At 41.8% G+C, this 26,581-nt stretch overlaps 1 protein-coding gene across 2 annotated transcripts in view; it reads right to left on the bottom strand.

Moving 5' to 3' along the window:
- The window catches only part of LOC139576033 (nuclear factor of activated T-cells 5-like), a 51,866-nt gene that overhangs the window by 13,899 nt on the left and 11,386 nt on the right, over positions 1-26,581 (bottom strand). The window contains exon 2 of one of the 2 annotated variants that reach the window (XM_071401634.1): positions 10,746-10,874. In XM_071401634.1, coding sequence (XP_071257735.1) covers positions 10,746-10,874 — 129 coding nt within the window. Of the gene's footprint in view, positions 1-355; positions 8,979-10,745; positions 10,875-26,581 lie in introns of those variants that run through there. The other variant, XM_071401636.1, reaches the window with a different exon arrangement.

The following is a 26,581-nucleotide window of genomic DNA, read 5'->3' as shown; positions in this document are numbered from 1 at the left end:
ATTATAGGACATAATATACATGGAAAGTCATGCATTTTCTGACATGAATATCTAATTATCTGAAATTGATACGTAGAGAGTTTCTAATTCAATCTGCAAAAAAATTGTGCCCCAGAACGTGCAGTAATCCAATTCTCTAGCCATCTTTCAGTGACACTGGGACTTGATTTTCAATAGCATTTGCCATGAACAGAAATGAACTGGGAAATCTACACGTAGAGGGATGTTCAAATGAAATTATGATTATCTGGTGTGTAAGATGATGCGTGCCAAATAGAGCTTTTTCTCATACAGGTTCAAACAATTTAGTTGGGACTGAACGTAGCCACAGAGACAAAATAAACAAGCTTCTGACCTATGAAGCAGAGAACTGCAGACCATTTTATATGCAGACACTCCCTGCTTCAGAGGGAACTTCCTGGAATAAAAACGAGACAGCGAATGAGCAATAAGAGCTGAACATTCAAATGTACTAAAAAAAACTTAAAAAAAAAACTGTTGAACAAAAAGTATATGTGAAAATGGAACCGTCATTCAAAGGTCTCATTCTATTCCTGCTCAATATGTTTTTCTGAATGTCCTCCTAAAACACCTGAGGAAAATGGCAGCAAATGTTGAGTACATTTCAAAAGCATTCCTAGTTATCAGGTCCTCAATGCAGAGTACAGTAGAGTGCAGCTTCAAGCAGGTGAAATGGCAGATGCCGCATGGTAGATTGTCATCTTCCACTTCTGTGAAAACAAACAGGATAGTTTGGCTACTGGCATAAAAGGGCGACAAAAAACATGGAGTTGGAGAAGGCTTATGACACCCCATGGTAAGAAATAAACACGCAATACCTGACTGTCTACTCAAGATGATATGATGGAAGAAATGGAAGCCTTGGTGGCCTAAGGGCCTAGCCCTAGGCTAAGGTGTGAGCATGGATGTGAAATCCTGAAGACTGTTGCAGGAGAAGGGAGAGGAGAGGCAGACAAGCTATCCTAATTTGTAAAACCTTTATCGATACTGTGAATTCAACATGTCAATAAAAACAATTAAAAATAAGAGGTGCAACTAGGTTGCACATCATTCAAAACTGTAGCTACAGTGCTTAGGACTGAAAAATAAGATCGCTTTTTGTTGGTAATCGGAAGAATGCCAGATATCTATGACTCATTACAAGCCAATGTGGTGCATTGTCTATGAAGAAATTCCAGTCACTTTACATTCCACCCACAAGCCCTCTCACTTTTCCCATTCCAAATGCACTCATATGTAGGAACCATGCAACAATATGGAGCACAATTATGCTTTAATAGGTTTTTATTTTTCTTCTCAAATTAATTTTAGTGGCTAAACTATTTGAATTTATTGAAGAGTAGCCATGATAAAAAGAAGGAATGGATAAAGCCATACATCTATTTATGCTCTGATGAACAGGAATGCTTTCAAAACATACAGCACTTTGTATGGATTTCTACAAACAGAAGCAATCTAGCAAACAGACAAAAAACTTCCACCTGATTGCAGATGGTAGGGAGCAGCTATTTTACCCTATAGATTATAATTAAATGTTTTATTCAAGAGACGGAAATAATTTTAGTTCGATTGGGATCCAGCAAGACAGCAATTTGTTCCCCATGGCAGCAAGAGAGCAATTTGTTCTCCATGGCAGCTATAAGCTTCCTCCCACAGACCCAAAAGAACTAGTTCCATTTTCACAACCATGTAATATCAAATGAAAATCAGTTTTAAAACAAGAATAAACATAACAGAACAGTGGTTTTGAAATGCTGAAGGATTAGTAAATTACAAAATGATGTCAAGTACAAAATCTAAATATGATGCATTCCTTTGAAACACATTTCATGATGTGCTGTTCATGCAGATTTTCGGAAGCGTAACAAACATGAGAAACATACAGGCCCTGCTAAGATTGGAACCACAGTGAATGATTTGCAGCCACTTCGAGCGCCCTCTCACCACACTTAAAAACACTCACAGAATCTGGAGAAACAAAGGCCTCAAAGAAACCCAGTCCAGTAAACCCCTCCAGCTTTGTAAAGGTTCACAGCTCTTACTCTGCTCCCTCCTGACTTATTTATATGGCCTAAAAGCTTTCTGTAGACTACTGTACATTGGCAAATATGCCTGAGTAAATTGTCCCATCCGTGAGTTGTGTACACATTTCAAACAACTGCCCTTTTATGTCCTGCTGTCTCTCCAGAGAGAGGTCATCTATTTTTTTCTCCTATAAAAACGAGTTGCCCTGCTTTGAGTGTAATGAAACTAAAGACAACCGCGTAATAAACGTCAGGACAGCAAACGCTGCGGGAGAGAATGAAATCCCTCTGTTTTTGGCCTGTGCTGTGGAGCAGTAGAGCTGTTGGATAGAATCTCCCTCTCCGTCTCTCCCTCTACCACGCCCCCATTAGCCTTCTAGTCTAAACACGCAAGGCTGATTGTTTAAAATGGTTTAAAATGTAGCCAGGTCTTAAAGAAGAGGAAACCCAGAGAAACATACAGGGAGGATGGAGGAGAGCACTGCTGCATCTCTTTATCCAGGGAATAAATCATTTAAATCAGGAAGTCTGATTTATCACAGGAGAAAGGCACCTGGCCACAGAAAGAGGCATTTATCACAGACACCTTTTAACCCCTGTTGTTTAGCCTCTTTAAAGCCTAATGTGTCTTTGGTCATCATCATGTCAAGTTAAGACTATTTCTGGACTAAAAAGCACTTTCATTGGAGATTCTTTTTAATTCAGGAGTAGGCTTAATCTGGGTCCAGGAAATTGGCCCTCGTAAAGCATTGCCTGGTTTTAAACCTTTTGATCTTGACAAACGATTATACCTGCAAACAGCACAGTACATCTGATAACCTTGAAATGCTGAGCGCCAGGTGGTAATGAAGACATCGTGTTCAATAGGAGCCCATCCATTCTAAAAGAAAAAGACAGCTGGCCAATAGGACAGCTATAACCACCAAAATGGCTGATTTGAAGGGCAGAGATTCAGGATTCATTTCTTGTTTGAATTTTGAGTCATCACCTGCTCCGTTTGTGCATAATACCCTGGGCTAACGAAATGCATTGCAATTCAATAGTCAAAGGGAGATGGAGGACAAAAGGTTGAAGGCTTCATGTATAATTACTCTGAGGAGGTTTGGTTCCGAGACATCCAGAGGAACAAAGTACAGATAGGTTGAAGCTAGAGAACTTCATACATAAAATGGTGTATATTATGAACAAATTTTATACAGTGCCTTCAGAAAGTATTCACACAGTAGATTTTTTCCACATTTTGTTGTGTTACAGCCTGAATTTAAAATCGATTCAATTGAGATGTCACTAACCTACACACAATACACCATAACGTCAAAGTGGAATTATGTTTTGCAAATAAAAAATAAAAAAAATAAAAAATGCCTTGAGTCGATAAGTATTCAACCTCTGTTATGGCAAGCCTAAATAAGTTCAGAAGTAAAAATGTGTTTAACAAGTCACACAATAAGTTGCATGGACTCACTCTGTGTGCAATAATAGCGTTTAACGTGATACCGCGCATATACAATTATCTGTAATGTCCCTCAGTCGAGAAGTAAATTTGAAACACAGATTCAACCACAAAGACCAGGGAGGATTTCAAATGCCTCCTAAAGAAGGGCAGACATTGAAATAAAAAAAGCAGACATTGAATATCCCTTTGAGCATGGTGAAGTTATTACACATTGGATGGTGTTTCAATACACCCAGTCACTACAAAGATACAGGTATCCTTCCTAACTCAGAGAGTAAGGAAACTGCCAAAGGATTTCACCACAAGGCCAATGGTGACATTTAAACAGTTAGAGTTTAATGGCTGTGATGGGCAAAACCTGAGGATGATCAACAACACTGTAGTTACGCCACAATACTAACCTAATTGACAGAGAGAACAGAAGGAAGCCTGTACAGAATAAAAATATTCCAAAACAAGCATCCTGTTTGCATCAAAAGTAATACTGCAAAAAATGTGTCAAAGCAATTAACTTTTTGTCCTGAATACAAAGTGTTATGTTTGGGCCAAATCCAATACAACACATTCCTGAGTAACACTCTCCATATTTTAGCATAGTGGTGGCTGCATCATGTTATGGTTATGCTTGTAATCATTAAGGACTGGGGAGGTTTTCAGGATAAAAAAAATAAAACAGAATGGAGCTAAGCACAGGCAAAATCCTAGAGGAAAACCTGGTTCAGTCTGCTTTCCACCAGACACTGGGAGAATAATTCACATTTCAGCAGGACAATAACCTAAAACACAAAGCCAAATCTACACTGGAGTTGCTTAACAAGACAGTGAATGTTCCCAAGTGGCCGAGTTTTTACATAAATCTACTTGAAAATCTATGGCAAGACCTGAAAATGGTTGTCTTGCAATGATCAACAACCAATTTGACAGTGCTTAAAATAGGTGTGGAAAGCAGACTTACAGCTGTAATCGCTGCCAAAGGTGCTTCTAGAAAGTATTGACTTAGCGGTGTGAATACTTACGTAAATTCAATATTTCTGTATTTCATTTTCAATAAATTTGCTACATTTTGTCATTATGTGGTACTGCGTGTAGATGGGGGAGAAAAAAAAAGGATTTCATACATTTTGAATTCAGGTCTTAACACAACAAAATGTGTAATAAGTCAAGGGGTATGAATACTTTCTGATGGCACTGGAACTATTTGTTTCGGCCATCAATATATGTAGGCTATTCTTCCACAAAACCTACCACTTTCCACTGAACAAAAATGCTTAAAGTGGCTGCAAATCACCATGCTCTTAAAACCAATGTGATTATTGCCCAGTCCCAGCAGATGGAGGCAATAATATTCAAGGTGTATTACAGCGTAGACTTAATACATTTTCAAATAAACAGAGAACATTTTCTCTTATTGTAAACGCATTACCGAAGACCCATGCCTCCACCTATGGGACCATTGCATGTTCCATCCTAGCACAAGTTCTGCTTTTCTGTACCCTTAAACCCATGAAGGAAAACTTTTTTTCCTCAACGTCATATTCATCATCTCCAGCACCACCCCAACATCAACATAAGGGAAAATGGAGCGTTTCTATGTTTTATAGTAAAAAAAGATAGCGGAAGATAAGTGTTTCCAATGACATCATCGGTGTGCATCGTGCAATTGACACATTTTGAGTAAATATTACCTACTAATTGGTTGATGATGTCATTGGGAAAAACAGATCTTTATATTTTTTACTACAAAACACAGAAATGCACCATTTTCGCATATGTTGATGTTGGGGTGGTGCTGGAGATGATGAATTTGAAGTTGATTTTTTTAAATGTGATTTTATGTCCCTTTAACCCCACCCCCTTCTACACTATGTTCCACTACCATTTAAGTGCAGAATTAAAGAAACAAAACTTTGACATCAAAAACTCAGTTGCAATACAATACAAAAAACGGTAAATGCAGTAAATGAAAAGAATAAGAAGTCTAAAAGTTTAGACGGACCTACTCAACACCCTGGGTGAATTTTGATCGGTTAAGAGCCCTTGGGACTAAATGTCTTCACTACTGATAGACAGACACAGTCACACAACCCACCACGACGCCTGTGGGGCCCAGCTAAAATGCAAGTTAAGTTCATTAATAGCAAAACAACTTGCATCCAATCAACAAAAAAGCAATTCACTTTGTGCATTTGCTGAATATTATTGAAACAAAGAAAGGAAGAACATTTCAAAGACTTTGTGGAGTATGTTCACTTGTCAATATATTGCTGAGGTGTGTGGATGCCGCTACTGATCAGGTGCTGTTCAATGTACAGGCTGAGTGTCATTTTGGAGCTTGTAAAATAAAATGCACTTCCACTTTAAACTCATGCAGAAGCTAAGTTGGCACAAGCAAACTCGGACCCTTTAGCATGGGTGGGAAGCAGGAGAAGGAGTGGCTGGGATAGTAAGGTCTGAACTAAACAAACATTCCTAAAGATTAACTGAATGAAATTATGGGAAAAAGTAACATAAAGGTCCTTTCCCTCTCTAATGGGTGTTCACCTATAAAAAGACTCCCACTGCAATTACCTACTTAAAACAGAAAAACAGACTCTCTTGTGAACTGCACTACTTGAAATGACCTCCCTTAAATGGCCTGGCATTTAGTTCCAATTTGGATTTCATTTTACAAAATGTTTTCCCATATACAGTCATGGCCAAAAGCTGCCTCAGTTTGTATGATGGCAATTTGTAGTTACTCCAGAATGTTATGAAGAATGATCAGATGAATTGCAAAGTCCCTCTTTGCCATGCAAATGAACTGAATCCCCAAAAAACATTTCCACTGCATTTCAGCCCTGTCACAAAAGGACCAGCTGACATCATGTCAGTGATTCTCTCATTAACACAGGTGTGAGTGTTGACGAGGACAAGGCTGGAGATCACTCTGTCATGCTGATTGAGTTTGAATAACAGACTGGAAGCTTCAAAAGGAGGGTGGTGCTTGGAATCATTGTTCTTCCTCTGTCAACCGTTGTTACCTGCAAGGAAACACGTGCCGTCATCATTGCTTTGCACAAAAAGGGCTTCACAGGCAAGGATATTGCTGCCAGTAAGATTGCACCTAAATCAACCATTTATCGGATCATCAAGAACTTCAAGGAGAGCGGTTCAATTGTTGTGAAGAAAGCTTCAGGGCGCCCAAGAAAGTCCAGCAAGCGCTAGGACCGTCTCCTAAAGTTGATTCAGCTGCAGGCATAAACAAATAGCAGTGAAGTGTTGCTGTGTGAAGCTGTGTGAAGCAGCAGAGGAACTGAACACAGCCTGGACACATTCACCAGGTCAGCCAGAGGTGAGCGTTGGGCTGGGAGCTCAAAGCCTGAATTCTTTAAGTATTTAGTTGTCAGGTGCCAGTGTTCTTTGTAGCGACTCTCTTTTTTTTGCACCCCCCCACACTCTATCACTTTCTCTTCATCTCTGGCTCTCTCAGTAGTCAACGACTTCAGAGCAATGTTTAAGCAGGTTTCCTTTGGAGTAGGTTGTTAATCGCCTGTGGTTGCTGGAAATGTAGAAATTGCCACAGAGCTTAGGCTTGCTAATTTGTGTAGCATCTCTACTGAGGCTCAATGTGGTTTCTGGATCGGGGCACCACCAGTACAGAGCTTGCTCAGGAATGGCAGCAGGCAGGTGAGTGCATCTGCACGCACAGTGAGGTGAAGACTTTTGGAGGATGGCCTGGTGTCAAGAAGGGCAGCAAAGAAGCCACTTCTCTCCAGAAAAAACACCAGGGACAGACTGATATTCTGCAAAAGGTACAGGGATTGAACTGCTGAGGACTGGGGTAGTCATTTTCTCTGATGAATCCCCTTTCCGATTGTTTGGGGTATCCGGAAAAAAGCTTGTCCGGAGAAGACAAGGTGAGCGCTACCATCAGTCCTGTGTCATGCCAACAGTAAAGCACCCTGAGACCATTCATGTGTGGGGTTGCTTCTCAGCCAAGGGAGTAGACTCACTCACAATTTTGCCTAAGAACACAGCCATGAATAAAGAATGGTACCAACACATCCTCCGAGAGCAACTTCTCCCAACCATCCAGGAACAGTTTGGTGATGAACAAAGCCTTTTCCAGCATGATGGAGCACCTTGTCATAAGGAAAAAGTGATAACTAAGTGGCTCGGCGAACAAAACATCAATATTTTGGGTACATGGCCAGGAAACTCCCCAGACCTTAATCCCATTTAGAACTTGTGGTCAATCCTCAAGAGGCGGGTAGACAAACAAAAACCTACAAATTCTGACAAACTCCAAGCATGGATTATGTAAGAATGGGTTGCCATCAGTCAGGATGTGGCCCAGAAGTTAATTGACAGCATGCCAGGGTGGATTGCAGAGGTCTTGAAAAAGAAGGTTCAACACTGCAAATATTGACTCTTTGCATCAACTTCATGTAATTGTTAATAAAATCCTTTGACACTTATGAAATGCTTGTAATTATACTTCAGTATTCCATAGTAACATCTGACAAAAATATCTAAAGACACTAAAGCAGCAAACTTTGTGGAAATTAATATTTGTGTCTCTCAACTTTTGGCCACGACTGTAGACTGACTGAAAGGCAAGGAAGAAAGTTGACCTCAGACAACAAATAATTAATGCTCATTTCAGACTTCTAAATGGAAATCAATAACATGTTACATCAATTAGAAAAATAAAAAGGGGAGAGCTAATCAACAAAGTAAAAGCAATATGAATTTTGTATGGCCAGAGTTGACTAAAAATAGCTGACATTCCTACATAACAGCTGAAGCCAACCTAGAGTGATGCTACATCTCCATTCAGCCATATCTCAAAACGGAGGGATCAGGGGAGGGGACAAACAGAAGTAACGAAGCCTTAAAGTTACAGGCAGGGGTGGTAGGACAGGGATAAGAACAGGGATAGGAACATGGAAGTGTGCAGCCGCATAGAGCTAAACAGTAAGGACACTGGCATCAGGGATGTGGTGACAGCCAGGCCAAGCTATAAAAAGTAGCAGGGCAGGCAACGGATGGGTGATGGGAGTAGAGTAATATCACAGCCAGCATGCACCCGCCTTGCAAAATACAGTAACAGCACAGAACAGTAAAGGTGTAAAAAGGCCAGAGCAGAGATGCTTCAGCAGAGAGCTATATGGCTGGCAAATGGAGGAAGGCTGTGCAGGGATACGGGGAGGGAGAAACTACTTGAACAAAGAGCCAAAGCGACGGGCAAAATTGGCTGGTGTGACCAAAAATAACTAACCTGAATGGCTGGACAGCCTAAAATTAAAAAGTTGTCCTCATTTGACAGAGAACCAACAGAAACCTACATTTTAATGTCAAAGTATTTTTCCAATACTTGATTTCAAAGATTTGGGGTACAAAATAAAATTCACAAAAAAAGTGAAAAGAAGAAGAGATAGCCAGAAGAAGTAAGGCCAATTTGCAGTAAAACCTACAGTCCCAAATTAAATTTCATGTAAACTGAAAAATACTTCACCTTCCTCCAGCTACAGCCAGTATGTCCCGCCTTGTCTGAGGGCTGCATTGGCTGCATTGAAGCATTGATGTCCGAAGGCAACAGACTTCTGGTTCTACTGAAACTCACTCTAAACCGGGGCACTTTGGTAAGGGGCAGAGTAAAAAGAGCTAAAGTGAATTGCATTTTGAACGTTCAGGTTGTGACAGATTTAACCAGAAAAAGGTGTTTTGTTTTATATTTTTTCCTCTTGCTTTGAATATGATATTGGGTTAATTAACATTTAGGCCTACAGTTGCAAACATACTAGTTTCAGTGATTTTTCTAGATTCCTTATGTGCAAGTACTGTAGTGTACTAGATGTACTATTTAGCCTTACACAGACTGATGCATCGTGTCAGAAGATACTACTTTAATTAATGGTGTGGCAGTAACTGGTTAAGCAAAATAGCTGCAAGACACATAAGTAAACAGTTAGTGATATTTCTGGAATTTTGCAAAGAGGTATCACTGAATTATTTAACATTTTTGGATCTCAAACAATGATTTTGTGAGCAGTACAGAAATGGTTTTGTACCCGGGTTCTGACTTGTGTCTTGTTCCAAAGAGAGATGGTTTGCATTTTTATAACATCTATCTTCACAAATGTACAATAACAGACTGGGAGCCAATTGCTATTGTCAATTAATGGGGTACATTTTGCCTTTCATGATTTAGTGGATCCCAAATAGACAGACTGCCATATTGAAGATCATTCAGACAGCCCAAGAAGATGGGGACTCTGTAGGTCTTGTGTGCCCCGAAAGAATCAGGGGTGTCCTCTAATGGCATGGAATGAAGAGGGTTTCCTTAGACTCCAACTGCAAGGCACAGTGTTCCCAGCAAGGACTGTAGGCATGACTTTGTTTTGGCATAACCCAACCACTCAAAACAGTGCAATCCGTTTAGCCAATTGTTGAGCTAGGATCATGAAGTTGGATTTCTATGGAGAGCAAGAATGCCCTCTCTGTTTGTGTGTAACAGCCCCTACGCCCTGATGGGAAAACCTTTAAAAATGTCTACTCTAAAGCACATTAAAAAGAGACCTTTCTGATCTGCTTGCAACCTGTAGGCCTGTGTCATAAAGAGATGTTTGGATCCTACAGTCCCTGTATAGAATCATTGTGTCAGCACAAAACCAGGCAATGCTTTACTACAGCTCATTTTCAGTCTAGCCCTCTGATTGGGATTCTAAAAGGGGCTGCAGCTGGAGCTGATTACATCTGAGCTGTGAGGTTTATAGCAACCAGCAACAGATCATGATATAAAGGTGCTCATAGTTCTGTATGTCTGCAATAATTATCTCTGTGTAAAACCCAGGGGATAATGCACACCAAAACAAAAAAACAGGAACAGGTCGTTCCCATCACTCACAGTCAGAACTGTTCAGTCTTCAGAGATGTGAGCAAGCCCCCAGGGCCCAGGGCTGGCTGGCATTGTGTGCAGTATGTTTTCTGAGGGCCACAGGACGCCCAAGGGAGAGGGCAATAAGGCCGCATAACTCCGGTCTTCAGCAGCTGCTCCTTGCCTATTGGCTGTACTCTCTACATGCAGGTGTAAGTCTACAAGTACAGACTGTGAGCTGCCTACCCCTAATGTAGTTGGAAGTGGTCTTGCAGGTAGCCTAAAGAAGGGTTGACTCCAGGAAACAGGATGGAACCATTACCAGCACTGCTCACTGTTACCATGGAGGCAGAAGAGAAGAGGGGGTAGAGGAGGAGGGGCTTACCTGAGTCAAGGGCCGCTGAGGGAGGAGGAACCGCCTCTCCACCGCTCTTCTGGCTCATGGCTGCTGCTGGGTTTTGCTGAGTGGAGGATGGCAGCTGCAGCTCTTTGGGGAGAAGGTCATACACTGATTCTGTGTAGAGAGAGGGGGGCGTTCAGGAGGTGAGTCGAGTCCCTTTGTAAGGACTTGAAAGGCTGTTCAAAATCTAACAGCATGAGAGCGCTTGCAAAGAAGTCAGCAGATTTACTGTAGATGAAGCTCTTTCAGAATTCTAAAGATAAGTTTAAATACATCAAAGTTGCAGCTCCTTCTTTTCAAAATTTGAGTAAAATTGTAAAATACAATTCTGTGAGTATGGTTCTTTTTTTCCTTTCACCTATACTTATAGGCTCTCCTTATAAACATCAAGAAAAATGTTAAACAGCGAAAACAATAACCTTCATAAACATGGTACAGCATGCCTTTGTCAGTTGACACTGACCCTGTACCAGGCCCAGAGCATTGTCCTACCTGGCCAGCACTCTGGAAAATGACCTAGCAGTTTATAAAATGCACTATAACAACAAGAGCATAGTGATAAATACAGCCACAGTCCAGATTCCTGCCATGTCTCCACAGCCTGGCCTATCAGCTGCTGCCCGGGTGCCCCCACCACCTACCAACCCCCATCCCCACGTGTCTGTGCCAGGGGCCTGGGAGATCTTGCTCGGCCCCCTCCCTGAAAAATGGCAGGGAGCTATTTAGAGGAACAAGAGCACAATGTCCCCCGAGCCATGTTAAGTATGCTGATGAGCACCACACTGAAAACAATAGGGGCTGAGGAGGACTGGAGGAAGGCGGGTGTGGAGGGAGGTGACTTCAAGCTCAACACTACTTGTGATGACGACCAGAACATTCACACATCCAACTCCCTCCATTCAATAGGACTATCTATGGTTCTGCAGAATGAGCCTCTTCACACTTACTAGACTTTTACTAATATAACGTTGGCTACACATATTACTTCAGAGGTAGCGCATGACACTCGCCCGACAGTTTCCCCCCTTGAAGCAGGGCAGTGCGAACAGAATTGGCTCATTGAGCCAACACTCCTAAAGTATAAATGGCAATACCAGAGCAATGTTTTTGAAACAGCTGAAATGTATAGGCATTTTCCTAATATTTGAGACTTGATTTGAGACATTCTAAAATTGTCGCAGTAGGTGGCGGCTGCACTGAGCCTGATCTGAGCCATAAGGGAGACCAGGAATCTACCACCACTATCAGATTAGGGGGGCAATGTAGTTTATGTTTTTTGTCTCTCCGCTTTGGTTCTGAAATCACCTGCACCCATTAATTAACTTGTCATTTTTGCAGATTAAGTGTTTGGGCTAGTAATGTATCAATATTTCTTGTTTACAAATTAGCTATGACATAGCCAATGAATATAGCACAACTTTGGATTTCACCCCATCTCAAAACCGATTGGTTTTGAACGTTTGACATTTTTAGCTAGCTTATTTTCTCCTCCCGCTTTAGCAATGCAGTGCACCTCCTAAAAGTGATTCCTTGTCATGAAATGATCAACTTTACCCTGTATATGTAATTACCACATACACTGGAGTGTACAAAACATTGGGAACACCTTCCCAATATTGAGTTGCACCCCCTTTTGCCCTCAGAACAGCTTCAATTTGTCGGGGCATTTACTCTACATGGTGTCGGATGCGTTCCACAGGGATGCTGGCCCATGTTAACTCCAATGCTTCCCAAAGTTGTGTCAAGTTGGCTGGATGTCCTTTGGTTGATAGACCATTGATACACACAGGAATCTGTTGAGTGTGAAAAACCCATCAGCGCTGCAGTTCTTGACACACTCAAACCGGTGCGCCTGGCATCTACTACCGTACCCTGTTCAAAGGCACTTAAATCTTTTGTCTTACCCATTCACCCTCTGAATGGCACACATACACAATCCATGCCTCAAGGCTTAAAACTCATTCTTTAACCTGTCTCCTCCCCTTCTCTACACTGATTGAAGTGGATTTAACAGGTGACATCAATCATAGCTTTCACCTGGTCAGTCTATGTCATGTCAAGAGTAGTCATGGAAAGAGCAGGTGTTTTGTACACTCAGTGATCGTTTAAAGCAAAAGTACCAAAACTATTGCTGATGGTGAACCTGAACAATTGAAATAATATATATATATTTTTTATACCCCTTTCTCCCCAATTTCGTGGTATCCAATTGGCAGTTAGTCTTGTCCCATCGCTGCAACTCCCGCACGGACTCGGGAGTGGCTAATGTCAAGAGCCGTGCGTCCTCCGAAACACAACCCAGCCGAGCCGCACTGCTTCTTGACACAATGCCCGCTTAACCTGGAAGCCAGCCAATGTGTCGGAGGAAACACCGAACAGCGTGCATTACGCCCGGCCCACCACAGGTGTCGCTAGAGAGCAATGGGACAAGAACATCCCTACCGGCCCAACCCTCCCCAAACCCGGACGACGCTGGGCCAATTGTGCGCCGCCCCATGGGTCTCTCTCTCACGGCCGGCTGTGACAGAGCCTAGACTCGAACTAGGATCTCTAGTGGCACAGCAATGCAGTGCCTTAGACCACTGCGCCACTTGGGAGGCCCCTGAAATAAAATCTATTGTAAGCCCCGTTCAGCAGGTATAGCCAGTTGAGAGTAGTCTCCGGTAGCTTACTTTTATTCCGGTAAAACACTATTTTCAACAGCACATTGATAACAATCTAGAAAATTGCATATACTGTCAATCAACTAATAAAGCCTAATATCGTGCAAGCCATTTTAGCAGTTGAATGCTGAAGGTGCCGCACAGATGTACATGATCCTGCAGGGACAGGCCGCCTAACACGTGTTGGTCAGCACGCAAAGCTGGGCACAGTGCTCAGTTTGACTAGGCTACTGATATTTCCTGGGGTTGTTCAGCATGCAAAATGACTTGTAGATCAATGATTGTCAACACAGTTATATGGCTAATTTGACAATGAATGAGAGGACACATCAGTTGTCACAAAAAAAAAAGTGAACCAGCGATTCGCAATGTTTGGATCTATTTTCTGACTTATGCATGCTACATTTGGATCGTTTTGAGGTCCACGGACCGATGTTAAACTGAAAATCGGGTGAATCGTTACATCCCTACTATAAATACATAACGTAGGCTATAAAAACATGACGTTACGTTTCCCCTGGCCAGGCGCAGATGGGATCGAATCGCATAGGCTTCTCTAGGCTATCTGCAGTTGTGGTTGTTATCAGTAGACTACAGTTGATCAGACTGAGGATCAGACTAATTGTGCATGTTGACAAATCATGAGGAATTGTATTTTTTTGTGGCAGTTATGAGCTTCCATATAAAACAGCTTTGATAGGCTAACTTTACCTGATGAAAACATACCGTTATAGCAACTCTATGCTTTTGTCTTGAAGCTAAAATGTAACGAGTGTAGCCTATAGACGAGAAAATAAACCCTTTAATTGTTTGCACATACATGCTTGTGAATTGTTGTATTATTCAAGAGTGTAATATGGTTTGGTTGCATTATTCAATAATGTTATATGTTTTAGAAGAAAAGTTGGTCATTGTTCAATAGTTCATGCTTACTGGCTAGTGGCTACTGTGATATTTATGTTACATTTGAGCTGCGGACAAAGAATGTTGTGTTGCCAGCCACTACGAAAGGTAAAGCAAGGATCTAATGTGAATTGAAAAGTTGAATTTTCTTTCACCACCCCGCTCCTCAGACCTTCATATCTCGTAGTGGGAATAGGGCCATAGTCAGCCCAAACAAACAAGTCCTACTGAGCATCAAATTCCCTATCCCAATTATCATTTGAATCGATTGCTTTTAGTGTCCTAGTAAAGCCCCTGCTGATACTTTATATATTTTACAAGACAAAAAGCTCAATAGCTACTTTTCTCTTTATGATTGAGATTGCAACACCAGATCTGAATGAATCCATGCAGTCATGTCAAACTAGAATCAAATGAATGGCCTGCTGAGGGTTCTCTGAGACGGAAACCATCTTTTACTTTCAAACCTGAGACGGTAACACCTCAGGGATAAATGACTTCTATGGAAAAAACAAGACTTTGCAGGTCACAGCAAAAGCCTTGGCATGTCAATAAGTAGCATTTCAGAACTGATTACAGTAGAGAGAGCAGGATTTACAGAGGGCCTGTCTCCCTCGGACTCCCCCATCAGGATGAACGGGACAGAGGGAGGGGAGCTAGAAAGCCTTAGGTCAACAACAATACAACACGTTTACTACCAGACCCTATTCATCTTCCAAATATTATGGTATGAACTTACAGCGGCCATTACAGTCGCCTGACTCTCTGCCAACTGCCAGCTTTAATTACTTGCAGCTGAGTCCCGGGGTTTGGTGTGTGTATCAGATACTTAACCCTCCCATTGTTACCGCTGGCTGTCTACGACAGACTAACCTGGGAAGCAAGTAGTGAAACAAGCCCACAGGCCTTGAGAGTCCCACAGCACTGCTCATTCTGGATGAAAACACAGTTTCCCACACAGAGGGGCCTGAAAATGACAAAGTCTGCCGCCTCCTCATCCCAGCTTCACGTTGCAGCGGCACAAGGGGACCTGGTGTGGTTTGAATGCTTCTACGTTAGGTAACCTCTTCAGAAAAGAAAGGCATAAACAAACACACACTTTCTCTCCAATTCTCTGAGTCTGCCGCTCCGTTTACCAGTCCCTCTACCAGTCCTCCCTGGCCACACTGATGGCACATGCAGGAACATGTGCACTTCCAGTAAACAGAATGCAGACCGCACAGACAGAAAGTGTGTACTCTGCTCTCAGAGCTCTGCTCTCGAATCAGTGGCTGGCCTGTTTTAGTGTTTCCACAGTCCCAGGACTTTATAAAGAGTGAAAATTCCTATTCTGCTGCATAGTTTCCTCCCTCCCTCGCAAACAGAGCACAGTGCTTTCTTTTCACATCGCTAAACACAATTTTCCTTTCGCATGGGGAAAAGAAAAACAAGGGTCAATATCATTAACTGGCTAAATAAACACATTGACTTGACACCATGTGTTGCCTCCATTCTAACACGCTCTATATTCTTACACCCTGTTTTGCTGTTCTGTGAATTTGATCAACTCAGACTGAAAATGAGGATAACTTCATTTCCTCTCCTATTCTGACAGACGTCACAGTTCAGAAAGTGAATCAGTTCACAGCTCCAAAACTGGATTTAAGATGCCAATTATTTGATTTGATCTGCTTCTAAACTAAAATGAATGAAGGGAAAGATGCTACCATCCCATTTCTCAAATAAATAATGCTGTTACTATACATGCAATGATGATAGGGTACAAATGAAGATACGGGTACAATTTATTTAGCCCAACTCTGCCAAGCCTATGATCTGCCACATGTAGCCTACTGTTCAAAGATTCATCTTCTTTAGAGGCAAATCCAGGCAAAGTTGATCTCAAAACATCCACACAGTTAAAAATCGTGCCCATAGCATGTGACACCCTTGTGTTCAGTTTTTACTGCACAACTCTATGTCGAAGTAAAAGTGTAAAGAGAGACCACTCACCATGGGAAAGGCAGGACTTACACTCCCATTAATTTCCCTCACATTCCTGCTGCTTGCTCTTACTAGCCCTAGCACCTGGGGCGTGGCACTGTGTTTTTGGCCGAATGACTGTTAACGCCCCTTCTGTCCCCCTCCCCTCCCACCACTTGTCTTGTTACGGTGTTCACCAACATTTGTCTATCAGCTTGTTCAACTTGTCATTGGAAGCTTGTCAAATAGAAATGGAGGCCATTGAGAAAAACAAAAACAGCCAAAGTAGGATAAAGGTGCAGGGTGGCTAGGCTACATTATGGTGGGACACCACTAAATGAAGAGACACCACTAAATGAAGAGACACCACTAAATGAAGAGACACTAGGAAGGATAAAGAATAGGCTTACCTTCACAGCAGCACATCTGATGTGCAACCTAGGCAGGGAGAAACACATTCAGGGGGCTGGCACCTGCAGTGAGCTATTTACAACACTCCTGATATGTTTACAACCAAGCCTACACGAGGGCTGCCACTGACACCATAGCAACAGGGAACATGGGGGCACTTTCCATAAGAGAGTTGTCTCTTCTCCTGAGCTAATGAGGAGAAAAACAGACACATATATCCCTAAATAAGTTAGCCTACCATTACAGGTGGATATTTCAACAACTGCCAGAGTTACTGTAAATACTGCAGAATCATCTCAGTAAGCAATGGTAACCCATGTGTTAAAAAATAAATAAAATAAACGTTCAAATCTTTAAACGCCCCCCACGGCCTCCCCTGACATCTAAAGCAGTCAAAGGATCTGGGCAGCCATCAACTCTATATTCAAATCAGGTGCTACTCTGGTATGAGCCCAGAGGGAGAACTCAACATCTTCGCAAAATACACTCCTAACGGCAAACCAACACAAACCATTGAAGCACAAGTCACACACGGCCCACCTACTTTGTAAAACATTGAGACAGAAAAATACGATTTTGAGTGAGGAATGTTGAATGATGACGTCAAAAGCGTGGTTTCAAATTTGTTCAACAGGAAGGAAGATGTTGCCATCCATGCGACTTGATAAAATGTATGACTAAAACATGGTGAAATTGTTGCGACAAAAATAAGTGCTAAAAGTATTCACCACAAATGTCAACCAAAACTTATTTGACAAGTAGGCCTATCCTAACCTGTCCACTGTGATTCTCACACCCAACAGTAACCTATATCACCAAGAGTCCACTCAAGCCACAACAAAAAGGTTTTCCCAAAGGCAACTATGACAATCTCAACCATTGCAATGCCCTTCGGTTCGATTTGGCCAACCTAACAGAGGCATGATTCAAATGCACCTGACAACTAAGGGATGGAGTGATAAAATGCTTCCACGGTATCACCCAACAGCAAATCTGTTCCCTCTCACTCTCTCCAGGAAAACTGGAGGGGTCACCAGCTCTGGTGTCAGGGATTAATGTAAATGTTCATGTCCTCCATGTGTTGACATCTAGGGGGCAAGCTCAATCAGAGCACAGTTGGCTTGCGCCTTACCAGTGTCACCGTACTGTCATCAACCCTCATCTCTTGCTGCTGTGCCCGCTGCCCAAATAGAGGTGTAAACAAGGACCACACGGCCTAGTGACATCATTATAGATGTGGTCACCAGCACACCTCCAACAAGGACATTGCAAAAAAGACTAACAAAGACACTGTGATGTGTGTCAGTCACAGTCTTGTGCAAACAGTTTGGTTAAAAGCACAACAGACACAACTATTACTTTATGTTCTCTCCCACACACAGTTCCAGTCACAGAAGAAACCCCTACAGGTTCCCAATACACTGCCCCACCACACAGCTGAACTGGGGTCTCTATCTGTGCATAACATTCATATCTCCATCTAGGGTACCTGAACACTGGAAACCAAATGCAAATGTGACCATCCTCAGCCCCAGACCAGTCACAATCTCTCACTACCTGAGAAAAAAACAGAATGGCTTCATTAATCCAATAGAGCACTGGTCTGGTCTTCTCACCTACTTCCTAATGCATGGCAAGTGCCATGTCCTGTCACCTAAGCCATCCACTGATGAATGTTTTATGACAATGCTCTCCATGGAATTGAATCCCAGAGCAGATCTATTCTTCACACAGAGACAGAGAGGAATCAACCACCTGAAAGAAAAAACAAACACAATGTGTGACTTACACAGGGGCCCATACCCTCAGCCTCCAGTCCACTTCCTGTTTCGTAGGGAAAGCTTAGGTGAATTTGATCACAAATAACAAGATGAGGATTCTCAATTTTATCTGTATTTTCAAATCACTATACTACTTGGAACAATGTTTTGGGGCAAATAGCTCAAATAAATTACTTAATGAGTGGCAATATTTGAGTTATAGCCCAGTTGCAGTACAATGTTTGGAAGGAGTCACGAGGAGTGTAGAGGTTAGGTTAGAGCAGATCTACTTCAGGCTTCTTTCCACACAACCAGTCCAGTGTGTATCTGTGTGGTTGACCATTAGTACAGCGCCATAACGTCTCACGCAAACAATATCTTAACACTGAGATGAAAAAGACCATTTTACACCAATGCAAGAGCAGTACATGGACAGAGGGGTTAATAGAGTGGATGTTTATCATTTCCCTTCCATGTGCTTCCTAGTGTGTCATTTATTCCATTCAGTATGACAGGGGAAGAAACGAACTAGCTGAGGTTTGTTAACCATTGAGTGAAACGCATCACAAGGTAAGTTGAGAGGTTTGCTTTATAGACTGTGCATTATCTTTATCAGGTCCCATATCATCTCTCAGAATGTGATGTGTCGTCTATGCATCTTTGGTCTTCTCACTCTTTATTCTTTCTCCATCTGTGTTTGTTGTAGAAGTGAAAGGCAGCCAGGTCCTGGGTTAAGGGCAGCCGTTGGTGTCATGCAAGGCTCAGAGATCGTGACCTGCATCCTGTTTCTGTCCAGCTAAACTCATGGTGACCAGAGACCACTTCTTGGAATCAGATTAGGCCTACCTCCGATTGGCTCGCAACACAACACCACCAACCATCATCAGGATAAACTAGCCAGTCACAATGAGCCCTACTGTGGAATTCAATTGTGCGTGTATTTTTGTTAGTTGTTATGATTCTTTATTATTACGCATGCACAGTTTACAGATACAGAGCGTAATTTGAGTGGAAGATCTGTGCGAGAGCTGCTGCTACAGATCCTGTTGCTGCTGGAGTGAAACGTGCTTCTATTAGCCCAATCATTGTGCAACAATTTACAGATTTGATGGTCACGATTAAAGACAGCTACTATTTTTATTTCTCAACTGGTAATTGAAGAGCGCTTCTCATTCGCCATTCAAGTGCTTAGGCAACGGTGGGCAGGATTCAGCGAATCCCACCACAAGAGCTGGAGGCAGTATGCATTTTGAAAACATACGTATTGTGTGAAACCTTTACGTTTTACTTCATATCATGAGGCATGTCTTTACATTGCTTCAAAGTAGCCGAGCCAAAATCCGTTTCTATAAACGCAGAGGCAGTAATAAAAAATAAAAAAACTCCATATGCCACTGAAACAATTAGCATATTTCTCTCATGTTCTATTGGTTTTCAAATCAACTTTCTTTCATTGTCCAGTAGCCTAAGGCACAATCCTAGTCATATTAGCAACCCATGTTTGTTGCGGCATCTTTAGATCTCCCATCTCTCAACATTTCTAATGGATATTTTCATTCATCTCTGTCACATGAAACCGCTTGCATGTGCAGTGTGCTTTTGATAACGATGTTGTTTTCTCTCTAATTGCATTATGGAAGGAACATTCACGCATAGCCTCCTGACGTGTGTGTGCATTGCCACACAGCTATAATGTCAAGAAATAAATGTTTATCATAATTTTAAGCCAAAAGTTCTGATCTGTTGCATCAGCCTCAATGCTTTTTAAAGTTATTTTGATGTACTAGTTGTATGAATATGGGATCTATTGTCGCACAACTGTCCCAGAGTCTGTTTGGAATTTCTTTCTCACACAGAACAACAAGCTGACCAACAGAGTAGGTCAACGTTTTACTATGGAGGATAGTAGATTGACATAGGCTAGTGATTTTACTGTTCGTTACTCGTCTTGTTGGCTGAGGAACAGTAAATGTGGACAGTTATTCTAACATCTTCAAACTGCACATCGGAATTCAGTAAGAAGGACGAATGCTGTTGCATCTGTGAGTTGCATGTTCTGTTTAGAGAACGACCGATATGGATTTTTTAGGGCTAATGCCCATACCAATTTTGAGAGGCCGATGGCCGATATTTTAGGCTGATATTCAATTTCATAAAATTTCCCAGAGACAGCCATGTACGCATTAATTAATCAATTAAAGAAAATCTAACAATACATTTGCCTTTTTTATTTACCAATCTAACTACAAAACATTTGATTTGAATGGTAAATCTCTTGATAAACTGGGTAGATTAAGATGGCATAGGCCTACTCACAATACATGTGAATGCATATTCAATAAGAGTGTGTGCATGCATTGAGTTATTGAGCTTGTTTTGACAACATTTGCATAGCAGCATCACTCCAGCATGTCACGCGTGTATGGAAGGACATCATATAGGCACTGTTGTTAGTTTGAGAATATCTATTCAATGCAAATGGGTCCAACGTAACGTCATGATTTGTGATCATGGATTCTTATGAAACTAGTATTTGTAGTCATTTTCTTTGATCTGGAATATATTTGTATTTTTTTTGTTGCCGTCAGGACGCACCTCTAAACAACTCAGCTGCCATGACAAATTCGAAATAACTCAATCACTTGAGGTTTTCAGATACTATGAGAACTAGCTAATGGCGATTACATTAGCTACGAAGCCATATATGTGGATAATATATATCTAACAGGGAGAGCGAGGGTAGCAAAAAAAGATTAAACGACAATGCACATTCTGTCTGAACAGCTGAAATCTGCCCATAGTTTGAGAAGTGAGAACGCACATACACACACTGATCTACAAATTTCTTGGTTCATAAACATGCAGTAAGATTCTTAAGTAGCTAAACCTATTGCCAACCTTTATTTAGCCATTTAAACACTTCCTTCTTTCCCTATTACGACAATTATCTAATCCGACTATCAACTGTCAATTTACGGGTACGATTGCAGACCAGGCCTTGCATACCATCAGGTGTGGGCTGTCAGTCACAATCGGGTCCATCTGCTAATATCTATCTTGTTACTGCCTGTCTCATTTATAGGACACATCACAGGACTGCCATTCCCCCACTCCCCCATTATCACAAGGATGCTGCTTCACAATGAGTTTAGTGTGCCCACAGGCATTTCTCCAGCCAGCGGGAAAACCATGCATAAGCAACAAGAAGGTCGGTGGTCACTCAGCACGCACAAATACACTCACTGCATGACATCCTCAACTCAACCCACGGGTTTTCGATTGGATTGAGGTCCGGCAACTGAGATGGCCATGGCAGAACATTGATTTTGTTGTCACAGAACCATTTCTGTGTGGATTTTGAGGTATGTTTTAGGTCATTGTCTTGTTGGAAAGTCCACCTACGGCCAAGTCCCAGCCTTCTGGCAGAGGCAACCAGATTCTCAGCCAAACATTGCCTGATACTTGGTGGAATTCATTATGCCATCAATCTTAACCAGTGCCCCTGGACCTCTGAAATTAAAACAGCCCCAGAACATCACTGACCCACCACCATATTTCACCGTGGGTATGAGGTGCCTCTCCTTGTATGCATCTCTGTTTCGACGCCAAACATGCAGATGCTGTATCTGACCAAAATGTTCAATTTTGGTCTCATCTGACCAGAGCACCTTCTTCCAGTCATAATTTAAATGACGGTTGGCAAACTCCAAGCACTTGCGTCTTTGTCTTGGCGTCAGAATGAGCTTTCTTCTGGCAACCCTTCCAAAGAGCCTGTGGTTGTGGAGGTGGAGTCTGATGGTGCTTTTTGAAACCTGGTGACCCCAAGATGCCACCAAGGCCTGCAATTCTTTCACAGTGATTCTTGGGGATTTTGTTGCTTCTCTCACCATCCTCCTCCCTATCCTGGGGGGAAAAATGCATTTGCGTCCTCTACCTGTGAGGTTTTCAACTGTTCCAAATCTTTAGAATTTTTGAATAATTGCTCTGATAGTGCTCAGTGGTATATTCATTCGTTTGTGGATCTTCTTGTAGCCATTACCAGATTTATGAAGGTCTACAACAATCGGTCTCTTTTGAACTGCCAGTTCTTTTGTTTTCTTCATGGTGTTGGATGACAAAGGGATATTGCATGCGTTACCTCATTTTTATACCCTTGTGAAACAGGAAGTGATGTAACGGGCAATATAGTTTCTTAAGACTTAGATACACTTAAATAAGTGGAATTTAATTCCTGGTTTAATTTTGGTAGATGTTATTTACAATAATCTTTAAGGGTGCCATTAATTGTGAAAACTTGATTTGGAGGATCTATAAATCATTTTGTTGGGTTCCATTGAAACATTAATAAAGTACAGTATTTCTCACATGTTGGTATTTTGAGTTTCTCTATAATTATATTGTTTATATTTTTTTAAGTATTGTTTGTGTATTGCCAGTAGTTTTGGAGCCCACTGTGTGTATATATGTATATATTAGAATAATGAGAACCGCAAAACATATCGTATCGGCACCTAAATATTGTGATAATATTGTCTTGTGAAGTCCATGGCAATTCCCAGCCCTACTGACTACCCACACAAACAAGCCCCCACATGTACTAATAACTCTCACACACACACAGTCAACACTGCAGTTCTACTATATAGTATTTAGTAAGTCACTACCCACTCTATATGTATAAAAATAGTGTAATACAGTCCATTATTACTATGCATACTACCTCTCTTATTACTTGTTATTTTTGACTCTTTTTTTCGGTATTATTGTTATTGACTGAAGTACTGCATTGTTGAGGGAGCTTATCAAGGGGCCAGGGTTCCAGTCTGGAAGTATGCTTTTGACTGCACCTACAGTATTGCTTCAGTATTGCAGTTTAACTGAATCCTGGCCAAGAAAGACAATTCCCATTGACGGCGCCATAGAGAAGTTGAATTATAAAATTTACAATAAGACACTTTAGTCATCCCCTTTATGCACAAAACAACCATTGAATTATTCAAATAATTGTTGCTGAGGGTGCTTTATAATTTTTTTCATCACTCACAGCAGAAGTTAACATTTTATATTCTTGCTCTGAGGTCATGACCCCAGCTAGCCAGGGGAAGTGCCGGTTGGCTTGTTTAGCTGCCCACCTGCTTTGACTGAGTTCCCGAAGCAGGTTCGCGCGATACTGCTGTCTGTCCAGTGCGCACAGAGTGCTACTGCGCAGGCGGCGTAGTCCCAGTAAGAAAGTTGGCAGCAACCACGGAACGGTATATGCGAACGTGAGAAGATTAAGTTGAAAACAACGGTCGGCCATCTTGTAGGCAGTTTCTAGTTCTTCTTATACCTCAGTGGATCTAGCACATAAGCATTTTGCTTCCCTCTTTATACCTACCTGTGACAAATACAAATTGATTAGATTTAGATTTTGTTAAAAGACAAAAAGGGAAATACTATTTACTAGGGCCAGGATGATAACCAGTATCGTTGCAAGGAAACAAAACAAAGTGGATTTAACTTCTTTAGGAAAACAGCCCTAATGTTGGAAACAAACATCATTATGTTGTCATCCAGAGTCACATTTATTTATTTTCCAAGCTATAGTACAGAATATTTTACACACAGCAGGTTTTTAAAGGACCAAAGAGTCTGCTTCGTGGTTTCATTTTTGTCATGGAAAAAATAATCACAATACTGGTATAGTCCCGGCCCTATGATTTACCCAGGATCATATGAAGGAGAAAAATGCATCTCTTCCGAAGTGAATGATTGATGAACAATGGTTACTGGTTGAGGCTCTATCAGTACCAGCCATGTTGACATAGGGAACTATGAAAGACTCCAAACCATTTACCCAGCAGCCCATGAAATCCACAGTCAAACGTCAGCGCTGTAGAGCATGGGGAAACAGAGACTCCTTTCCTACCATCCATCTATAAAGCCCAGTAGAGTTATTAGTAACATGCTTAAAAATAGCCTGCGGCATCACAAGGCTCCAAATTTGGAACCTTTGTGTATTTGCTCTTGATTTTGCCACGGGCGCATGTTGACACTGCTGATAAGAATGTTGAAATAAGCTGATAAAATATTTGGCATTAACAATTTATGTTAGGAAGGGTTGTTTTGGCTTTGAGGCTCCCCCTTCATGGGGGTTGGGGAGGGAGGTTGTGGATGCATTTAGAATAATCGACAAACATGAAAATAACATAGGTTATTACTGAGCAGAGCACTATGAAGGACTGCAGCAACAGCTGTCAGAACAACAAAAATGAAACCAACTGTGTATTTACCTATTTGTATAATTTAACCCGTGATGAGATAGGCTTGCTGTACACATTGACCACAATCCTGATTTTGAATTGAATTCTTCAGTTGGACCATGATGGTGCCGCATGGAGGGCTGTGTGGGGTTGTAGCGGTCTTTGCCTTGGCCAGTGCTGCACGGCAGTGCTAATTTGTCCTTCGGTCTCACCTCTCCCAGCCATACTAAGACCACACCTACAGTATATTAATCACCTAAGATGATTTGGCACAAAATCTAATTAAGGCTTTAGAATGTCTGCTGATTAATTAGAAATAACCATGGGAGAATGAGGCTATTATCAGAGCAATGGTACAAGCCAACACCACCACAAATAAATAATTGATGGCAACTCAGTTTGCAATGTTTGGAGGCGAGGGTGTTATCCTGAGAAGAACAAAATTAATTAAACTACATAATTTAGTTCAGCAGAATTGTTCTGTTGCCAAGGCTGTATTGGATGGGATTCAAAACTATGAGGGACAATGAATGCGGTACAGATACGTTTCGAGAAAGGTAGTAGCCCAATTTTTTGCAACACAGATTGATTAAACAGGATACAATGCTATCAACCAAGAGGCCCTGAGATAACATGTAATCAGTCACATCTCTAACCAGAAACAGGTTCCATCTGGTTCAGAGCTTGGCAGTGGGGCACCGTCATACCAGATGATGACGTCTGGTTTTCCCACTCACCAAAACCCTTCTAACATTTCATAATTTATCAGGCTGTGACTAAGAGGCAGTTCAGCTGAGGTAAAATTATAACTAACTGTACTTCAGTGAAAGTGAACCTTATTATGCTCCCAATTACAAGTTATTGAGACTTAAGAAGGGTAAGCTAAGCTACTTACATAAAACATAAAATATATTTTTTTTTACGACAGGATGTTAGGGGGAAAAATAGGACACTGTCACTCCAAAAGGTGCCATTCTTTCTGCCCCCACCTCCCTGGGAACTAACAGGTGACTCAGGAAAAAGGAATGAAAACACAGGAAATTGAGATTGCACAACCGTTATGGTGCGCTGGAATGTTTGTCTCTTTATACCCCCCTTGAAGTCACAGTGTTGCCAAAGCCCTTGACATACCTCGTGTACAATAATCTATCGTTGGGCAAGCTCTCTGACACAGATCACATGTTGGTGTGGCAATGGCAGGAGCAGAGAGAGGGAGAAGAGGGAGGAGAGAGACAGCTTTAACAAGAATCACAAATCAGGAATAGGACTTTAAATAGCACTAAAGAGCAAGGGGTTATCTGAAAACTACCACAAGAGGAAAAGGCTTATGGTCTTTGGTTAAGATTGATGAACAATGCTCATTAGCGGTGGATCCAAGTGGGGCAGACATGTCACAAAGTCCACATAAGGAGCCATGCTCTTTGAGGAGGGACTAGAAGAGCTGTAAGCCTACACTGAAACCTGACCTGGTCTCCTCATCTGCTAACGGAAAAGCTCCTGACAGCTATGATTTAGCCCTCTAAATATTTAACATCTTTGTTGACATAAAAGAAAGTCTGCATTTCGCTCTGGGTGGAAACAGAGGGATCAGAGCTCGGAGACGCTTTTGGGTTTTCACAGAAAGGTGTCACAAATCAGTCTCCTACGAGGCACAGCGAGAGCAGAGAGCGCCACAGCCAACCTCCCAGCCTATCCCGTCTATCACTGGTACAGCACCTGTGGCCAGAGAGGATTTAATAAACCACTAACCTCGGACATCCAGAACTAAAACCATGCGTAATTGCGTCAGATGCTCGATTAGGTTATAGGGGGGAGACGTGTTCGAAAACTTACTAATGAGACAAGCAGTCTCCGCCCCTCTAAACATAAACTCTCAGTTT

This window comes from Salvelinus alpinus, chromosome 5 (assembly GCF_045679555.1).
Source record: "Salvelinus alpinus chromosome 5, SLU_Salpinus.1, whole genome shotgun sequence".
NCBI lineage: Eukaryota > Metazoa > Chordata > Actinopteri > Salmoniformes > Salmonidae > Salvelinus > Salvelinus alpinus.
This window is presented reverse-complemented; position numbering and strand designations above follow the sequence as displayed.